Source organism: Fulvia fulva, chromosome 11 (genome assembly GCF_020509005.1).
Source record: "Fulvia fulva chromosome 11, complete sequence".
NCBI lineage: Eukaryota > Fungi > Ascomycota > Dothideomycetes > Mycosphaerellales > Mycosphaerellaceae > Fulvia > Fulvia fulva.
This window is the reverse complement of record NC_063022.1, coordinates 1,211,718-1,231,214: the sequence shown is the minus strand read 5'-3', so window position 1 is coordinate 1,231,214 and position 19,497 is coordinate 1,211,718. Positions and strand designations below refer to the sequence as shown.

General features: G+C 53.7%; 7 protein-coding genes across 7 annotated transcripts; 3 read left to right on the top strand and 4 right to left on the bottom strand.

Annotated features, from left to right (window-relative positions):
* Positions 1–30: 30 nt before the first annotated feature.
* On the top strand, positions 31–1,431 carry CLAFUR5_12864 (Aconitate hydratase, mitochondrial; the record flags this gene model as incomplete). The annotated part of the gene is made up of 2 exons (XM_047912012.1): positions 31–119; positions 591–1,431. 2 exons carry the CDS (start codon positions 31–33, stop codon positions 1,429–1,431), a joined length of 930 nt encoding a protein of 309 aa, XP_047767714.1.
* A 703-nt stretch (positions 1,432–2,134) lies between these two features.
* CLAFUR5_12863 (uncharacterized protein) lies at positions 2,135–3,424 on the top strand (the record flags this gene model as incomplete). The annotated part of the gene is made up of 1 exon (XM_047912011.1): positions 2,135–3,424. The coding sequence occupies one exon, from the start codon at positions 2,135–2,137 to the stop codon at positions 3,422–3,424; it is 1,290 nt and encodes a 429-aa protein (XP_047767715.1).
* A 1,421-nt stretch (positions 3,425–4,845) lies between these two features.
* On the top strand, positions 4,846–5,109 carry CLAFUR5_12862 (uncharacterized protein; the record flags this gene model as incomplete). Its single annotated transcript, XM_047912010.1, has 2 exons — positions 4,846–4,899; positions 4,954–5,109. 2 exons carry the CDS (start codon positions 4,846–4,848, stop codon positions 5,107–5,109), a joined length of 210 nt encoding a protein of 69 aa, XP_047767716.1.
* Positions 5,110–7,047: 1,938 nt separating this feature from the next.
* CLAFUR5_12861 (Grainyhead-like protein 2) lies at positions 7,048–9,855 on the bottom strand (the record flags this gene model as incomplete). The annotated part of the gene is made up of 4 exons (XM_047912009.1): positions 7,048–8,752; positions 8,801–9,400; positions 9,507–9,680; positions 9,842–9,855. The coding sequence occupies 4 exons, from the start codon at positions 9,853–9,855 to the stop codon at positions 7,048–7,050; spliced, it is 2,493 nt and encodes an 830-aa protein (XP_047768009.1).
* Positions 9,856–12,529: 2,674 nt separating this feature from the next.
* CLAFUR5_12860 (uncharacterized protein) lies at positions 12,530–14,560 on the bottom strand (the record flags this gene model as incomplete). Its single annotated transcript, XM_047912008.1, has 2 exons — positions 12,530–13,827; positions 13,876–14,560. The coding sequence occupies 2 exons, from the start codon at positions 14,558–14,560 to the stop codon at positions 12,530–12,532; spliced, it is 1,983 nt and encodes a 660-aa protein (XP_047768344.1).
* Positions 14,561–15,289: 729 nt separating this feature from the next.
* Positions 15,290–17,982, bottom strand: CLAFUR5_12859 (60S ribosomal protein L29; the record flags this gene model as incomplete). Its single annotated transcript, XM_047912007.1, has 6 exons — positions 15,290–15,325; positions 15,400–15,502; positions 15,634–15,685; positions 15,736–15,762; positions 16,211–17,913; positions 17,966–17,982. The coding sequence occupies 6 exons, from the start codon at positions 17,980–17,982 to the stop codon at positions 15,290–15,292; spliced, it is 1,938 nt and encodes a 645-aa protein (XP_047768116.1).
* Positions 17,983–18,464: 482 nt separating this feature from the next.
* On the bottom strand, positions 18,465–19,025 carry CLAFUR5_12858 (uncharacterized protein; the record flags this gene model as incomplete). The annotated part of the gene is made up of 1 exon (XM_047912006.1): positions 18,465–19,025. The coding sequence occupies one exon, from the start codon at positions 19,023–19,025 to the stop codon at positions 18,465–18,467; it is 561 nt and encodes a 186-aa protein (XP_047767898.1).
* Between the last annotated feature and the right edge of the window lie 472 nt (positions 19,026–19,497).

Sequence of the window (19,497 nt, the reverse complement as noted above, 5' to 3'; positions counted from 1 at the left end):
GCCAGGCCCAAACCGACCAGTCTCAGGACGATGTCGGTAAGTCGAGCTCTTAGCTCGGCGTACTCACTACTCAACACACACGCACTCTTGGAGACGTTGGCGCGATTGCTACCCAACGAGTGACTCGTTTTCATATCGATATTGGCCTCCTCATGGATCGGCCGACATTGCTCAATGCCCATGGAGCCCACCATCGCTGGCACGTGACCGGACCTTGCTCGGACTTTTCGACCTCGGATTTCTTTCAACATCTTACATTTACACGCAACATTATCCACAACAACAACAACAACAACAACAACAACATATGCTAACATTTATTGCTCATTTTAGGCCAGTGGGACAGACGCGGTATTTTATCGATGCCCCCCTTCACTCCCCTCGTCGTCACTAACAGACATCACAGATGTAAAGCGCGGCGAGCCTAATAGCATCATCTGCTCCTACAACCGCAACTTCACTGGACGCAACGACGCCAACCCGGCCACCCACTCTTTCGTCACATCGCCAGATCTCGTTGTGGCCATGACCCTCGCTGGGCAAGTACTCACCATCATTTACCTGTAGGATGTGTGCTGACTTCAATCTAGTTCGCTTTCGTTCAATCCGCTCACCGACACCCTCAAGGACAAGGACGGCAAGGAGTTCAAGCTCAAGGAGCCAACCGGCCAGGGTCTGCCAGACCGTGGCTACGACCCAGGCATGGACACTTACCAGCACCCTCCAGAGGACCGCTCGTCCATCTCAGTCGCCGTCTCCCCGCAGTCCGACCGTCTCCAGATCCTCGAGCCATTCGAGGCATGGAACGGTAAGGACGCAGAGAACGTCCCAATCTTGATCAAGGCTCAGGGCAAGACTACCACTGATCACATCTCGATGGCTGGTCCTTGGTTGAAGTACCGTGGTCACTTGGACAACATTTCGAACAACATGCTTATCGGTGCCATCAACGAGGCCAACGGCGAGGCCAACAAGATCAAGAACCAGGAGACTGGTGAGGTCGACGCTGTCCCAGCTGTTGCCCGTGACTACAAGAAGAGAGGCATCAAGTGGGTTGTCATTGGCGACTGGAACTACGGCGAGGGCTCTTCCCGTGAGCACGCTGCTCTCGAGCCAAGACATCTTGGTGGTCTCGCAATCATCACCCGATCCTTCGCACGTATCCACGAGACCAACTTGAAGAAGCAGGGTATGCTTCCTTTGACCTTCAGCGACCCAGCAGACTACGACAAGATCAAGCCAGACGACCGCATTGACCTGAAGTGCACCGAGGTTGCAGTTGGTCAGCCAGTGACGATGGTCGTACACCCAGCAGCCGGCGGCAAGGCATTCGACGTCAAGCTCAGCCACACCTTCAACGAGTCGCAACTCGAGTGGTTCAAGAACGGCAGCGCTTTGAACACAATGGCCAAGCACGCGGGTGCGAGGTAAAAGTTGTATTGGGCATGAGGAAGGAGAGTAAGAGAAGAGGATACCAGAGCTATGATGATATAAAGGACGCTCTGTCGTCTCTGCACATGAGAGTGGAGGACACCGGCAGAAGCGACGAGCATGTAGCATTGTGCATAGTGATCAGTTTACGTTCAGGCGCTTTTGGTAGTGTGGTGGGAAATCATGTACTTTTTGAGACGATTCAAACACCAGATCAGAAGCATATCGTTCATCTTCGCGATTTCTTGTTGTGCTGTGGTGATGCTTTGTCGTGCTTCCTCGGCTGAATTGGAAGCACAGGCCAAGATCATGACCACGCTTTCTACTGAGCCGTTTTCCACCCCAGCTGCATTCACACACAATCAGTGTGCACGCGCGGAAGCGAGCCTGTGAGGTCGTTCACCCAAGCAACAGCACTCATGCAGCTTGGCGTATACACGTGCACAATGGCTCTCGCTAGGAGTGAATGCAGAAGGGTCGTGCAGGCGTGTGCAGGGTGACTGCCTAGTGATCACGACCAGACTGTGGAAGGTGCAAGCTACTTATACTATCATCTCTCAATTTCTCAAGCGGCAGGTACCACTGACAAGCAGATGCCCACCCCCTGATCAGTCAGGCGCGTATAACCATCCACCCACCAGACAAGCCATACTCGGCCAGACAAATCTGCGAGACCACCACCACCTACCACCGAGTCGCAATCATGACGACCCCGAGTCCAGACCCTGAGCTTTCCCTGGACCAGACAATGACAACTGTGTTGGTGGGCGCCGGAAGACGAGCGTACCATGTCCACAAAGCTTTGCTCTGTGACAAGCTGGGCTACTTCAGAGCGGCGTACAACACCCCGATGCAAGAAGCCACGGGCGATACCTTCAAGATCGAGGACATTTCAGAGTTTACCTTCGGACTGGTAGTGAAATGGCTGTACACTGGCAAGATCTATCTGGCAGACGGTGAGCATGAGGTCGTGCCGACGAGTCATGGGGAAAACAAAAATCCAGAAGCCGACTATGAATCGGATGGTTGCGGCAGTGAAGCAAGTGGTGGCTCCGAATGTGAAAAGGCAAACACAAGACGAGACTCTCGTGCTGGGACAACAGCGAACGAGACGGAAGTTGAGGTGGACTACGAGTACGAGTCTGGATCAGAGCTTTCAGACACTGAGGTGGCGGCCAGAGACTCGATCACAACGGACTCTACCGAGCAAGAGCAGGGCATATTGCTTAAACATGCCTCAGCCGCCTCGTATGAGACTTTCGAACAGCACTGCATTCGTGCTGTGTTCCCTGACGCTGAAGCACGCAACCTAGACACCTACCAGCTCGATGTTCTGATACGCTTCTACGAACATACGGCAGCATATGAGCAAATTGACGACCTTCGCACACGCTACGCTGAAGTGCTTTCGAAACTCAAGATCCGACAAGAGACATTGATCCACGAGCCTACGCTGCCTCAAGTTCACACTGCCGAGGCCGACGACGATGACGACGTCTACGACATCCTGGCAGATCTCTACATTCTCGCAGATTGCTTTGACAGCACGGAACTAAAGAGAGTGACGCTGAAGCATGCAAGCGCAGAATTTGTGATGCGCGTATCCACCCTGCATACACGGCTACTGCCTACCTTTCAGACGGTCGGCAAGGCATTCGAGAACCTACCGAAGGCGTCAGACTTCCGCAAATGGCTGCTCTATGTATTCTCGAGGTTTTGGCGGCCTAGCGGTGATAGTCCTGGGCAAGTGCTGGAGAGGGACGACTTGCGTAAGGATTTCACAACTGAGCTCATGCTCGTGATAGCCGAGCGATGCTACTGGGAGAATGGAAGTTATGGTACCGGCCATTACAAGTACGACATGATGCTTGACACGGACGGGCAGGGACCGGAGAAGGAGACTTCTCGATCGTGCGATGAGGCGCCTGCGGAAGCCTCAAGGCTGCGACGGGCTAACTGTAACAGAATGACTGCCTCGAATAACGGAGCGTAGACGGCTACCATTCGGCCAGCATTGTAACGATGCAGGCTTCTGCTGCTACTTGGAGCTGCGGTCTTATGGACTAGCATAAATTGCCTTCGAAAATTGAGCAGCGGAGTAGGCTTGCAGTAAGGTAAGCCTGAAGGACGAAACACCAAGCAGTCGCTTCACAGTATCTTTGTTTGATGAAGCGCGATTTCGCCCATCAGACCCGAAACTTCGAGAGGACTTCGAAACAGCATCAATCAGAGTATCAGATCGTGAAACCGATTGAGAGACATGTCATGTGCCATGTGGCACCAAGGAAAATGTCATTACTGGGTGATGCATGACATACTGGTAGCTTACGCTTCGAGACGAAATTTGCAGGGCGCGAAGCTTCTTCCTTGGGGAAAGACAGACGGTTGGCGACGAGCTGCTCGCACTTCACAACTTTGTAACGCGAGATGTCCAAGAGTCACTGAGCAGACTTCAGTGCCAATACTCCCAAGCCAAGTACAGGTTGCCTTGTAATAGCACCTACGATTTGAGCAATGCTCGGCGGGAAGTGCGAGTACACCCAACAATGAGCTGTCCTCTGGAATGAAGGGCGACTTCGACGCACTGCCGTCTCGCTGTCGTTCTCACATGTGAGCCTGTCATCCTACGGAGAGCGCCTTCACGCGGCGGACGACGTAAGTACCTTCGCTACGACGAAGAGAAACTAAGACTCTCCCTCTCGAACTCGAACCCCCCTCTCGAATCGCGGCTTAGCCGTAAACACGAAAAGCGACGCCTATTCGAAACCTATAACGCGACGGGTAACCTAGGGTACGGTACGAAGAAGAAGGGAAGAGAAGAGAGGAGAAGAGAGGAGAAGAGAGGAGAAGAGAGGATACGCCCGGATATCTATTAACGAAGACACTCGGAACTGCTCGAAAAAAGAGAGAAGGCGGCGGACTCTCTCTTCGGACAACGACGGCCGTACAAAGCGAGCGCTCTCGCTACGAATCTAGAGCGAGACACCAAATCTCGGGATATCGTACGAAGGAGGCGGTCGAAGACTCTCGGAGGGGACGGGTTATTCGAGATACTGCCTCTCTCTCTCTCTCTCTCTCTCTCTCAAATTCTCGGTTTTCGGCGTGCGTACGGCGGGCCTACCCGGCGCGGCGTAGCGAAGAAACACGGGCGCAATTTGCCGTCTATCTCGGGCGACAAGACCGCGACAAATTTTACTACCGGGTCGCAGTGTACTACCGTAGCAATATTCGTCGACCTTTATTACGAATACCGAGCGCGAGCTCGCGATCTTTCGAAGAGTTTTTACGTCCGGGTACGCGGGGCTTTTCTCTTTAAATTTTGAACTCGGTCGTGGATACGACCCGTGTTACATAGTCTAGGACTCAAATAGCACGTTAATGGAACAATCAATCAATCAATCACATGTGAGCCTAATGCTCACACTTCACAAGCAGCGAGATCGTCGTGTAACGAAGTTGAGAGCGTTGGTACCTTGCATCTATCGATGCTACATCGTATCAGCCACATAACTGCTCGTACAGAGACGAACGGTAGCGCTCGAAGAGAATCCTGCCGCCTCACAGTGGCTCGAATGTCGGTCGCTGCACATTAGAGTCATCCGTCCGGAGACGACAGCATTTCATCCACGCCAGCAAAGCATTATCCTCGCGAGATCAACATCCGCACCCGGCGAATAGGTCATTCGCAGATCAGGCACGTCAGGCACCATGCAACAAATCACTCCGATCGATGCCGGCCGACAGGTGCCTCGCGTGTGAGCATGCCACGCATGCACCTGCACGCTCGGAAACCTGCAATAGCTTGCCGCCACAACCAGGCCAAACCTTGCACATATTCGTGACATTCTCGAGCTTCTCCCAGGCAGAAGGATTGTGGCTGTGCAAATGGAAAGCTCCACGAGCTCGTGCATGTACCCTGGCCATGAACCGCCGATCACTTCTACAGACGGGTCTGACGCCCAACAGACAACACGTGCGGTGATGTTATGCATTCATGCTGGGTACGAGAGTAAAATGTGCTGTTGGCGGTTGTGAACCTCCAAAGGTAAGCGTAGCGGAGTGGAGCTCTCTACCAACCCTTCTAGACTGCAAAGTAGCGTGCGATCCACGCTACCGCTACCCGACGTACAGTGCTTATTATACGACGACATAGGCGTTAGCGACGAGTATATGTTTGCGAGTTCGCCAACAGGCACAGTGCGGTAGGTCACGTGATCCTAAAACTTGAAAGTTGACCAATCAGAGCGGACGCCAAGGCTAGTTGAGGGCTGGTATAGAGCTTCGCTCCCTCGCTGACGCCTCACCTACGTACTCGCAAGCTCGTACTCCGGTGTGGCTAGCGCTCGGTCGCTACGCTTAACAATTTCCTTGTCATTCTCAGCTTCATGCAAGACGCGTGTAGGTGTGACAGCACATGGATGGAAGATATTCGCCACAGTGAACATAACACAGACGTCGATCATCCTACCCAAACCACCATCATCTCGCAGATGGGCACGCTGTAGCACGCTCAAGAAAAAGCTCGTCACGTCAGAACATGAGGCTTGCAACAATGAACGTCCCGCCCGTCTCGCGACACGAGGGGTAATTTGGCCTTTCCAAGCCCAGACCAAGAGACTTGTAGTAGTGCATAGTGCACGGCTGCTATTCTGAGAGATCTTGCGAAGTTCATATGCGTTCCCCTCATCTGTTTCAGCTTCTCGATAGCGTAAGGCGATTACAGTGCTCGTGTGGCGCCAGACCTGGGCGCTCTGGAATTCGCCTAATCTTACGCTGTCGGTGGATGTAGGGTCCTTCCATGTGTGCTTCCTATATGCACGCAGATTGGGTTCGCGACGCCGAGGGAAGGGTCCAGAGATGGCTGTGCAAGCAAGCATGCTCCGAGTGAGCGGCTGGAGACCGCTCATAGTAGGACTGCGATGAGCCTGGAGGTATGAGGACCGGGGAGGTGTTCTCGACGACTGATGGTGTTCGTTATGCTGCAGCCTAGTAAGCCTAGAAGATTGGGTCTTTGAAATGACGGTCACGAGAGATGAGTAGAGATGAGCTGTTGAGGAGATACGTGTGATACTATGTGTGAAAAGCACATCAATACGAGCTTGATGACTCATGAATGTTCATTATGCCGACTATGTTGCGGTTGGGTATCACATTCTCTGCCTATTGTAGCCAGTGCACTGCCGCACCATCCCTCTCGTCATTGCTGTAGGTCTCCCAAACTCGAATCCCACTTTCGCCGAGACCCCTATGGTGGTCGAGCTCGACAGCAGAAGACCTGCTGCTACTGCGGCTACCATCTGTGATATGAACTGGTAGATATCTGAACATGAAGATTCCCACCAAAACTCCGGTCCCTATTGTATAAGAAATGATTCGCAAAGTTCCATTCGTTCCCAAAAGCGCGTGTTGGTGGGTATCGTTTAAAAGAGTAGAGCCCGATATCGAAGGCTTGGTATCTCAAATGTGCCCGAAAGACGAGGCACGATATCTGTTCATGTACACTCTTTCGCTGAGAATGCAAATTGCTGCGTTAGATGCCGTCGTGGTCCTCGTCGTCATTATGTTTTAAGAGAGTGTATTGGTCGCCGGAAAGGTGAGGCGCACCGCATGCGAAAATTAGAACAGAAGCTTCAGCTCGTATCCAGTTGAGCTGACATTCTCGATCGTAGGGACGTCGCCATCGCACTGGATTCCCTGAGTCACCGCGTCCCACTCGCGCTTTGGCTTCACGGGCATTTCGTCTTCCCCAATTTCGCTGAATTCAGCAGTCATATCTTGGCCCTCTAGAAGTTCTCGAATACAATCGTCGTCGAAGAGAATGTGGATACCGTTGCGGTCGACTCGGTAGGTGCGCAGGACTTCGGTAGGTTCGATGTTGCACTTCATGGCAAGCGTCGTAGTGAAGTCTTTCAAAGTTCGGTTCATGATATAGATCGCGCGGTAAAAGTTGTCTGTGGGTGCTCTGCCAGCAACACGAGGCTGGACGTAAAATGAAGCGACCGGCTTGACTGGCCGTTCTGGGGGTGGCTGGTAGCTGTGATCGACATCTACTGCCTCGATCCATCCTGAGACTGATCCGTCCTTTGGAGATTTGGTCTGAACCTGGGTTGGAAGGCTGTCGGGTGGGCTTTGTAGATGCTCATTGATCGTGGGCTGGATATCCATCGTGGCGGTCTGTGGATTGTTCCTCCATTCGTTCGAGTTGGCTCGAGAGGGTCCGCCAATAGGTGTAGGTTGCTGCATACTCGAGTCTTTGCGACTCCCAATGAGCGAGTTATTGCTTGGACTGGGCGATACCATGGACGAGTTTGGTCCGTCCAGACTGTTGTTCTTCCACTCGGAATTGTTGGTCTCCACGGAGTCGGTTCTAGCAAGATCGGGAACCTCGCCAGTGAGCTTGACTGGGTAGTTGTCCATATCGTCCTCGTCGTCGCCGCGAAGGTAGAGCACACTCGCGGGTCTGGTCGAGGTGAACATGTCTTGAAGCGTCATCAGCTTCATGTGCAGATCCTCCTCAGCACTACCTCTGCCACCGTTGGAGGTGACAGAAGTCATAGACCACGTCCTCCGATGCTTGGGTACTTTGCCAGGTCTGCCATCGAGTCCCTTGGCCATGGAACCGCTTCGTTTCCGTTTGCCAAGATCCCGCATCCCGGACTCGATCTGCGCTATTTGCTGGTTCAGCTTGTCGATCGTCTTCTTGACATGTGCGACGTCGTTGGAAAGCTTTCGCTCTGCGCCATGGTCTCTGAAAAGCTTGACTTTGCAATAGCACACCTCTGAGCCTCCAATTTGCGACGAGGAAATGGCAGGCTCTTCGATCGCTTCAGTCTTCGCGCAAAGTCGAACAGGAATGCCCTTCACACCCTTGGAGTGGCTGAAATCGGTCGAGAGGAAGTTGAAGCGCACTGAGATGGGACACTCAGCGCTGCCGTTCGGAGGGCTCCAGGTAACGCAAAAGCCGTCGAAAGATGCGCATTCGAGCTCAACTTTCGGTTTGCTGGGGTCTTCGGCACCGCCCATTTGGCCAGAATCGACATATTCAACGGCTTGTAATCGTCCGCCCCGCTGATGTGCTTCGTTGGTACCGCGTCCTTCCTTCCAGAGTTGCCAGCAGGCGGCGGGTTTCGCTCGTTGGGTCTCGTCCTCGAAAGAGACACGCACGAACGTGCGATAACGACCAGCTGGAGTGCCTTGCTGTGTATGCGTGTCGACCACATTGAGCGTGTACGCTTGCCCTTTGTTCAGGTACGTGACCGGAATCTCGTCGGAGTGCTTGATCATAGCTGTTGGGGCGTTCAATGTGACATGGTAGCGAAATCTGGCAGTCGTTAGTAGGCGACATACGTTTACAGTACGGGGGACTCACTTCTCGCCAGAGGGATGTAATGGTGGAGGCTGCATGGTGGTTTGCAGGTTCGGCGGTTGAAACAGCGTTTCCGGTGAGTGGTTGTGGTGACCCATTCCCATGTCCATGCCCAAGTCGTCGACAGGCGACTCGCCAACCGGACCCAGGCCTTCATCGTAGGACGGCTGCTGGGTAAAGTGATGCGATGGGAAGCCTTGCTGCTGGTGCATCTGGAAAGGGTTGACGTTCTGGAAATGCTGAGGCTGTACATGGTGCGGTTGCACGTGTTGTGGAAGATGATTTTGAAAGCCATTGAAGGGCCCTTGCTGTCCAGCATGCAAGCCGCTCTCCGAAGTTGGCATTGATAGCGGTGTGCCCAACCCCATGCCAAGACCAGGCGTGTGTAAGTCGCCCGCTTGACTGTGGTAGAGCGTGTTGGTGCCGCCGGGTGTGGCCGTGTAGTAGGCCGGCAGCTGATTTGCGAACATATTGAAGCCGTTGCTGTTTGGATCCATGAGTGAAGGAGTTAGACCTGACGTCCCAAAATTCCACGGTTCGTTGGAACCTCTTGGGGTGGGGTCTGCATCCTTGATATCGTGCGGCTGACTATGATCGAGGGACCTAGAACGGCATCAGCGGTTGCTCCGCATTGCGTATTTCCTGCCACGGGACAGCAGCGAAGATCTCTGCTTGGATGTAAGAGTGCGAATTGCAGGGAGAAGCCTACCGCGGGTTGAGCGGGATATCGAGCGCCTCCGCGAGCGACGTTGTCGGCTGTGTCTGCGTCTGCGCCTGGACTGACGCACTGCCGCTCGACGACGATGAGCTTGTAGAAATGAGCTGAGGGAACTTTGCTTTGAAGTTGCGATAGAGCTCGTCGCTAGGCTTTTGTGAAGTCCTCCTGCGATGTTTGTTAGCAAGCGCACGCCGCTTCGATAGAGTTCCAGCGTTGCGCGAGGCGAAGGTCGATCGGTGTGGCAGTGGAGGCGCGCTCGCTTTCCCAGCATCCGCCGAAGACCAGCGACCTGAGGCGCAAGCTGGCTGTAGGGTCCCAGTACGCACCTGTTTCGAAACATTGTAGCCAACAAGTTCTCTAGCAGCTACGCCGGCGAGGGCAGATGCTGAAAGGTCATGAAGAAGATGTCCAGAGATGGGTCAGGTGTTTGGGCGCAGAGGGTGCCAGGCCGTGAAACTGGAAGAGATTATGTTAAGCCACAGGTGGGCTTGGGCGCCTCAATAGTAGTTCTAACGTCAAAAGTTGCAGGGGGTCTCCTAGCGCTCCTCACCCCTCCGCGGCAGGCAGAAGGCAGAGCTGCTTCGCTTCGTGTTGAGCAGCATAGAAGACTTCCGATCGATCAGGGTTCGTAGCAATAAGCCTCCAACACCGCGCGGATTCTGCTCCAGACCGCCTCCTGCTCTCATTACGGTCGCTCTCGTCTCCGACGTCCCTGAGGCACTTCTACCAATGCAGGCGAGCAAAAGATTGGAGCGACATGTGCTGCGCCACAGGAATGTGGCGAGTGCTCGAAGGATTTTTCGTCTGTGGAGACTCTGGTCGAGGATGCTGTCGATTGGCGACCGGCCGAGCTAAGTGAGCCACAGCGTATGACTAGCCCTCGATTCGCTCTAGCACTCTGTGCTCCTGTGGCTCGTTTCGTGAGGTGCTCCGTTGGCAGTCTCTTGGGATGCGGTACACCAACGTGATGCGTTTGAACCGTGCTGGAGCTCGTCTAGCGCATTGACAGACGCGGCCTTCACGCTACGTCTTGAGCTTTTGGGGTCCAACTCACCGTTCGAAGAAAGTTTACTGTATACTGTGCCAACGAATGGGCCTCTCAGCTTGGGCAGGAACGTGGTGCCCAGCCGAGACCGCCCGATGCACAGCGGCAACTCATCTCCAGCGTTACTCCAGCAGTACTCACACCGTTTCGGCGCGTGTCAGTGACGTGCCTGTGTTGCATCAATTCTTTTGATCGGGCTCGACGCCGCCAAGGGGCCTTCCTTGCAGCACATCCCGTCTCGCCGGAATCCACAGATGGCTGCGATTACGGAAATATCGGAGCGCCGCACGAGCTGTCCAATGATTGTGTCAACAACGATGATTTCACATCATACTGTGCTCTCCAGTCTCCACTGCAGCGTTGCTGAAGACTGTTGTGCAGTGAAGGGACTCAAATTATCGCGTCATCTGGAACACGGCACTTGCCCTCCGTGAGCCTAGCCGAGATGAGCGCGTGTAGAGACGCCTTTCACTATCCAATCGACTGATGATAGAAGAGTTCAACGGTCCATACATGAGCGCCGGGTACCTGTACGGAGTCTTTACCTCTTCAGATTACCGTCGAAGAGATAGAGAGAGTGCGGGAGCGGCGGTTCGCTGCATATAATACCGAAGGGTGTCTGCCTTTGTGGTCGCTGTTTTGTGAGCGCCCTGTACCGAGGAAATTGGTGTGCGATGGTGTTACAACAGCAACTTTTACCGCTTCCCGTTCGTCTGCAGAGGCGGCACCAACACCATCAATGTCGTAAGTGTTCCGTCGTTTGGGCACTCCTTCTCGAGTGGCAATTGCGCACACTGTGGGTCTTGCTGCAACACTTTGGCGCCTGTGCACTTATTCGAGACTTGCGTGGCACAGAAACTTCTGTGAAGCAGCGTCACTGTCAGGCATCGGGCGAGTTGTAGAGTCCCGGTGAATTTCGTCGGCAAGTATGTAGCGACGTTCGGCAAGGCTGAAAGAAAACGTGCGTCGCTTCGATTGTGGCGCAGCAGACTTGCCTGTGGCACACTCTGAGCGGCACGCCTCGCCTTTCTGCACAAATTCTGATCTGGCTCACCGAAACCTTTCCCCATGCTGACGCGGTCCTGCAGCAGACGGTCGTCTGACCATGCGCTGATCTGTTGTCGAAGGGGGAAGCTGTTGGAAGATCTTCTCACATGACAGAAGTCTACTGGATGCTCTTTCTCACCAGCCACACCTTTGTGCGTCACTGAACGGCCAAGCAAGCCGCTGGCAGCCGCGGCGTCGCTTCCGCGTGCTCATGGCGTTTTCTACGACACACCGGCGTTGGACGAGCTCGAGCATGAGCTGTGGCTGACCGGATATGCTGCCGTCTCGGTAGCTCAGTAGCCAGCAGTTCGGTCGAGAACACTTCATCTATCGCAGACACACCCCAGTGATGCCGAGGACGGCTGGAAGACAGCCATGACGTTGCGTATAACACCATTTGAACAGGCAGAATCTTTCGCGAAATAATGATTCGGTAATTGATGTAGCATTCGGAGCTCTCAACGCTGTATCTGCCGGGAAGCCATGGCCAGGTGCCTGTATCAGCCATCATGAAACACGAAGCCTATGCTTAAACCCCTGTCAATAGTGATCTTGGCCCATGGCAATATGAGAGCTTCCAACTCTGCCACACCGCTGCTGCGTGCCAGCGCAGTCACCACACGGCAACGATGCCGTATGTTCCAATGATAAGGTGCGGTGCTACTGGTTGACGGTCTCCTGCTGTATCGACGTCCTTCTGCAGCCGAGGCGAGCGATCGCATCAACTCCAGTAATCTGCGAACTATGAGAGCGCGATTTCCTGTCCTGGTTGGTCCCACGTGTCGAGCGCTACTGCAGTGCTTCAAGTGTTGCTGCGGCATGGTAGACACGGTGGCGAATGGTCGTCGTCGTGCTCGACAAACCTAGCCGTGCATACAGCAGGTACCACCAGGCTGAGAGACTCGACAGATCTTCAATATACTCATCCTGTATCGTGGTCCGGAATCCTGCTAGATTGCAGAATACGGGCATTCTCCTGACGGTTGTTCTCCTTCTGAGGCAGTATGGAATACCGTCCGCAGCTACTGGAAGCGCCTGGCCGTTTCCGGTCAGCTCGGAGATCGCTGTTCATGTCGCTAGACACACTGGCGGCGCGTGCTGCAGCATAGGCAATCATATCAGCACTTCCTCGAAGGACACTCGCGTGATCAAGCAGATGATTACTACTGACGGACCTCACACAGGAGGCGGTGCATTGGTCGCGAGTAGCTTTGCTAATGTCCTCGCGGCTCGCTGAGGGCGAACTAAAAGCTGAGCTTGTTAGAGAGCTGCTGCGCTTAGTAGCATTATCGGAGTGTTTGACAGCCGTCAACAGACTGGACGCGCTATCCTCTCGTTCTGCCCGCGGCTTTGCAAGCGATCCGGGACTGAGGACTGGAATGCGAGAGGGAAACTGCGTCTCGACAACAGGACCCGGAGTCGTGGGACTCGCCGCGACAGGTGACAGCGTTGACTCGACAACTGCAGAGGTGACCACAGTATTCTGCAAGGTTCCTAGTGATGCGCTTTTCCGAAGAAGATGCTTGCCATGCTGACCGTCTTTGGGTAGCCAGTCTTCAAGAGGTGCGCTTTGGGCGGCAGTATCGTCGCCCTCCTCGAACGAGAACCTTCGAGCAACAGGGCGGGTATTGTGCAGCACTTCGGCGCTTGGCTGGGGTTTGAGTCGCTGCAGGAGACCAGATGCTTTTGACATGACCGTTTGTCGCTTGATTGTCGTGCTGCCCGATGTGATTCTTGCCGAAGTAGTAGGTTTCCGTTGATGCATCCATGGCTGCAATGTGTTCGATGCCTTCGCAGAACCAGCAAGGCGCTCGACTGGTTGAGCGCGAAGCACATTCAAGAGCTGCGGTACCACATGATGCGGATCTGCATTACGTCTGCGTGCAAGAGTCATGACAAGTCGCTGGATGTCATGTAGGTCTTCCTGCTCGTGGTTGGCAATATCGGTGTCGAAGATCTGAACCACTGGCACAGCTTCACAGCTGAACGCGGAGAATGTACTGGCGGTGCTAGCGTCTGTGGCAGCTCGTGGTCGACGACCATGCTTGGTCTTCTGGTCAAGTAGCGATATGTTTGTCAGGGAGAATCTCATGTCTCGATTCGGTGGTGTTCCAAATGGCAAGTCAGAGTGGATGTTCGTCATACTCTTTTTGGCGACAAGAGTACGCGACATCTGTTTGTCCTTGGCGGAAGGAGACTGAAGCAAAGGCTTCATGGTAGCTATGCAACGTCAGCAGTGGAAGGTATGTAGACTCGCTGCAAGCTCACCTCGCTGATTATCGTAGACACTATCATGGCGTCGGGGAGGGGGAGTCTTGTCGGTCGTTTCCTCCAGGAACTCGAAGAAGGTCTCCCGTCCATCTTGCCGCTCGGCCTTACGACTCCGCAGCTTGCTATCTTGCCTGGCTAGGGTGACTTCAGCCAGTCCACGCCTACTTGCTTTTGCGAGCAAAACCTCTAAGCGCTTGACCTCCTCTTTGTAGTCTTGCATTTCATCTTGCCAGTCCTTCTCGGCCATGTTGAACTTGCTAACCAGCGCGCTCTTTGTGTTGGTCTCCTGGTCGAGGCGCTCTTGGAGCAAATGCTTCTCCTCCTGCAGCTTGACATAGCTTTCGAATATGCGCATCAAGGATCCATTGAACTGGACATCGAGCGGTGAATACGGCTCCGACATTAGACGGCAGAAGATCGAGTCCATCTCGTCTTCCGCCTTGGGGTCTGGGTACAGCTGATCTTGCGGCCATGTTGGAAGCTGCGACTCGCTCGCGGTCTCGCTGGCGGCGGTGGGTTTGACGTTGGCGCTGAAGTCGAAGTACGATGATACCTTGCACTTGAGACGCCCTTTCTGCGGTATCGGTGGGGAAAGAAATTCTTCGGTCTCGTCTGGCTCGACTGCAGGTGTGCGAGCTCGGTTTGGCTGTATCATGCGGCGCCAATGTTGTATGTCCCCCATGCTACTTCACCAGGGTGTTCTGTACACTGCATCTGTGCCGACCAAGTGGATGTGCCGGGCAATGCTGTGTTGATCAGGATCAAGCGTGGGCGAAGGTGAAAGCAATGAAGTGACGTTGGCTTAACGTTGCTAGCGATCTGGAAGGTGCGCGTAAGCACAACGGGCGAGACAAGCAGCAGGAACGCCGCAACATCAACGAAGGGAGACATATTTCGTACATGCAGACTAGAAAATACTGAGATAATCCTACGTGTATAGCAGCTCATCGAGACACGTTACAAGTTCCTGACAAACAGACTGCTTGCGTTACAATTACCCCTTTCATCACATTTCTGTCACCACGTCTTCATGCACAAACGCCGACAGAGTCAACAGCGTCCGTGTTTGGTAATGAGGTGGTCAAGCATTGCTGCTATCGATCTTGGCACGTTGGAAAACCCTTCAACACCGTTGCACGGAAGTTTGCTAGGCGTTGTACACACTGATGCCGTATACTCTCATTGTTTCCTCGGACTCACCTTATATGAATCGTACAGATGCTCGCTGTCTGACACGGGACTGGGTGAAGCGGTTCAGGGTTGCAATTTGGCTGCAGCTACCTGTACGGAAGGAAGAAGATCGTCAAACCTCCTTTACGCCAGCCATGACATGCTCATTCGAGCGCCGCGAAGAGCCATTCCACTCAATCAAATCGCTTGTTGTCGTTCGTGATATTGTGTTCGTGGGTGTTTATGCGGAATCGCGCTTGCCCTCCTTGACCTCCTTCTGTGCAAGTTGTCAGTCGATGTCCGCCAAGGCATTGTGCCGCAATCTGCCGCAGATCCCATCTCAACACATACCAAAGCCTTCATGGTGCCGTGCAGAGCATGTCTGTGGTTTCGCCTGAACTTAGGGTCGGTTCCCTTGAGCGAAGGGTATCTGTGGGTCTTTGGCTTCTTGATACTGTTGCGCAGAAGTTCTCGTTAGCCATGTTTCCTTCAATCCTTCTCGTTCAATCTCATGTGTAGCCCTGCGCCCGCTTCGTGTGGTCGATGATCTCGGGGTCGCGATGAGAGATATGGGTGGTTTCGTACCCGTTCCTGTGGGCCTTCTTCGACTGGTTGTGCTGCGACGAGTTCTTGGATTCTGGGCGATGTCAGCATGTCGCATTACCGCGGACACTGAATGTCACATACTGGCCATTGCGACGACTTTGCTGCTCTCTGGCTTGTTGTGTCTGAGGTCCAATTCGAAGTGTCGTCGAGCCCAAATTCCGGAAAGTGCGACCAGCGATTACGCTAGCAGCGGTCGCTCCCGCTCTTGCCAAGCTCGCTGGGGCCTCCTCATCAAATCTTGACGACAGATTCACAACATGTACTTTCATGACAATGCGATTTCGACTTAACGCCTCGCTGTGAAAGTGACATTCTTCCATATATTTACACGATCTCTACATGTATCTCCTACGTGTCGGATCTGGTGCGTTGCCCAATCAACGATACAGCAGAGTCTAAACGCACCTTTTACTCTGATAAATGCAACGCGCACATCTGTAAGATAGTAGTTTTGCAGTTCCTCGGCACAGTCGCTTTGCTTCTTGTGTGTACACAAAGCAATCATTCTCGACACGTGTTCCACGGCAGTTGCGACATGCTGGCGAGCGCCGCTCACGAAGCGCTGGGTTTTCCATGATGTTTCCAGCATGCGTCCACCGAACCAAGTTTCCCCTGTTCTTCCTGACCTTGACATCATCCTGCTCGATCATGAATGCTCGCCATGCTGCTTTGGGTTGCGACCACCATTCGCCGTCCTGTCTTGGGCGACGCAGTTTCATGTTATACGTGCCACTCGGGCGGCCGCGGGGACGTGGGCCGGTTGTCGTTGTGGGATCTCGCTCGTCATCTGTATCCCCGTCGATGGTAATGTCATGGTCCAAGTGTCGGCCCTCCGCCTCATCCCTCGTGATTGGGCCATCATCATGGATCGCATCACCTTCATCGCTAGGCTGGTCTTCAGGGCTCATGCGATCACCGCCCTCCGAGCTGATGTCCAAGTCAATTTCAAACGCTTGCTCGTTCCAACCCGTGCCGTAGTCAGATCCAACGAACTCGCTGATGCCTTCATTTTGTGCGTGCTGAGGTGATATGCTACCATCTGCCTCTGTCTCGCCAACAGGTTTGTTCCAATCTGCCTCTGTCTCGCCAACAGGTGTGTTCCAATCTGCTACGTCCACTACTGCTTCGTCAGGCTCGGCTATAAGAGCTTCGAGCTCATGCGGATCCAGTGTTGGCGCGCGAATAGCGGGACGTCCTATCAGATTGGCTTGACCATCTGGTCGACGAGGATCATGCCGGGTACGATCAGTGGAAGAGAGGCCTTCTGCCACATGATCGGAAATGGCCTCTTTGTCATTATCGCTCTCATCCTCGTCGCCGTCTTCAGGATGGTAGAAGCCCAGGCGTGTGTCGCCTTCTTCGTCTTCGATGGCATGTCCCGTCTCGGCTTCGATCTTGACGATCCCTGGCTCAAGAATATCTTCTGGGTCATCATCTGCGTCTTTGGTCTCATCGCTAGATGTCACAACATCCGCACGATGCTGACTGTCCGGCGCAGGTGGCTGAGCATACCCGGGCTCAACGCGATCGTCATGTGTCTTTTCCCCTCTTACTCGCTGGCATTGCTCACGCTCTTCGCGAGAATGATGGTCATGGTAAAGACTAAGATTGTTGGCGAAGTTCGGCTCCTCATCCCAGCGCTTCTCATGAATGCGTTGGCTATTCATCTTCATTACCGACGTTCGAAAGTCTCCGGGAAACTTTGACATTTCCTCGGCCTCAACTTCCCAACATCTCCAACGAAAAGCGAAGGCCGTGGTCAGCCATCTGCAAAGGTGTGAGTTGCCCTGAGATCCAGTCCATGCCGTGCAGACGTTCGCAGCGGTTGGCAGCGATGCGTCATCGTCTATCTCCGTCTGCCCGTCGTACTCAGCTTGCAATCGAGTGAGGATTTTGTTACGCAGTTTTAGTGCGTCCAAGTGGTGAGCCACAATGTACAGATCAATCAGCGCACTCCAGGTGACAGTCGCTCGACGCTCACGATCATTTGGTATCGCTACGTGATGAAGTTCGAATTCAGGCTCACGATCAGTATTGTAGTTGACGGCACATTGGTAGAGCCATGCCTGCAATGTGCTGAACGCTCCCGTGGCGAGAGCAGGCAGATAGAAAGTGTTCTTTTGGGCTTCTTGTGTTTCACTGGCGTACTGGAGGCGGAAGTATGCGGAGTAATGGCACAGCAGGCGAGTATGTATGCTGAACTCGTGCTCCGATTGCCCAACGGGCACTTTCGTGATTTGAGGATCACCTAGCAATCGCCTGTGCTGTCAGTATGTTCCGACCAACGGCTCCAAAACAACGACTGACTTACAGCGCCTCGGCGTCCATGGCGAGAAGGGACTCAAAGCTTCATCTCCGTTCGGACAAATGACAAAGTCGCGGTCTATAATTGTGTTGCTATCTCTCGCCTTCGCATGTTCTCAAGGCAACATGAGAAGTGTGGAGTTGTCAGACACGTCCAAGGGTAGCGTGAGTGCTACGCGTTTAGCGCGTCGTGTAAGGTTACCTCCGCGCGCTGTGGCCGTGATGAAGGCTTCCGTGGTATATTTACAGCTACGTCAGAAAGATCCAAGCTACAAGCAATACTCTTCTCTCGATGTTCTCCTCAGTTGTTCCAGAGCAATCAAGATCCAGCTTGCTGCCATGCCCCAACCGCCCCGGAAACCCGTAGAACCACCATCATGACCCACTTCGAACCAATTTTGGCCTCGGGAGCTATAACAACTACTCAGCACCCATCGATCACCACCCCCCGAAGTTCCTCATCGCGGTTCATAGCCTCACTGGATATAAGTCATCCAGCAGACCACTTAAAGACTGTTCCTACCATCCTTGTAGCCCTCTTCATAGGCCTCATCACGGCCCTGAGCAACACCTTTAGCGAAGATATCCTCGTACTCCTTGCGTTGCCCCTGGAGCGCCTCATCCTGAGCGCTCAAAAGCCGTACCCTGTCGTAGTCGATGAATTCAGCAGGGTTGTCTTTACTCCCTGTTCTCTCCTTGACCGCTTTGCGAAGAAAGAGACGGAACCTGCATTTGTCGAGCACTTCACCAGCCAGCCTGTACGCGCCACGAATGATGTCGGGGTTGATGTCGTCGCCAGTCACCGGAAATCCGTGCCGGTTTGGGGTCGGGATCAGCTCACGCATGCTTTTGGTCTGAGTCCAGACCTTGATTCCGTGTAGCATGGTCTTCAGGGCATCCTTTTCCTCCTCCATTCTAGCTGCGCAAACGGGGCATCCAGTAGCGCCGCTTGAATCAGCCGAAGGATCGCCAGGTGTGAAAGAGGACGAGGAAGAGGTCTGCTGAACCGAAGGACTGGAAGGCGGAGTGTGGTAGCAGTGGGTGCCGATGCTCCCGTTGGGGGCCATAATAAAGATGTTGTTGAAAGGCTGGAAGAAAGCGCTGCTGGTATGAATGTATTGATCCGGTGTCGCGGTAGGTGGTGCTGTGGATGTTGGCTGTAGTGGTCCGTAGCTGTGATCTGTTGAACTGTGGTGTTCTGGTGGGAAGACACGAAGGATACAGGAGTCTCATCATGTATGGACTCTAAGGTGTGTAAACCTCCCAGCGCTTGTGAGCTTCGCAACACACGACACCATACCCGCTGACATTCACTATCGTGGTCAGCAGCCTGGCGAAGCGAGCCACAAAGGAGACATACCAATTGACAAGGCGTTGTTGGCAGAATCGCAAGTGAATGCTGAGTGTCTCAGATCAAGACAATGCCTTCTCCTAGCCTGCCGCGTTCAAGAAGCCCCTTGCGGAAGGTTGGATTCACTTCAGGAACGTCATGGTCGTTGTCCTATACCAACTCATGGCCATTCACGGCCGTAGTGATCG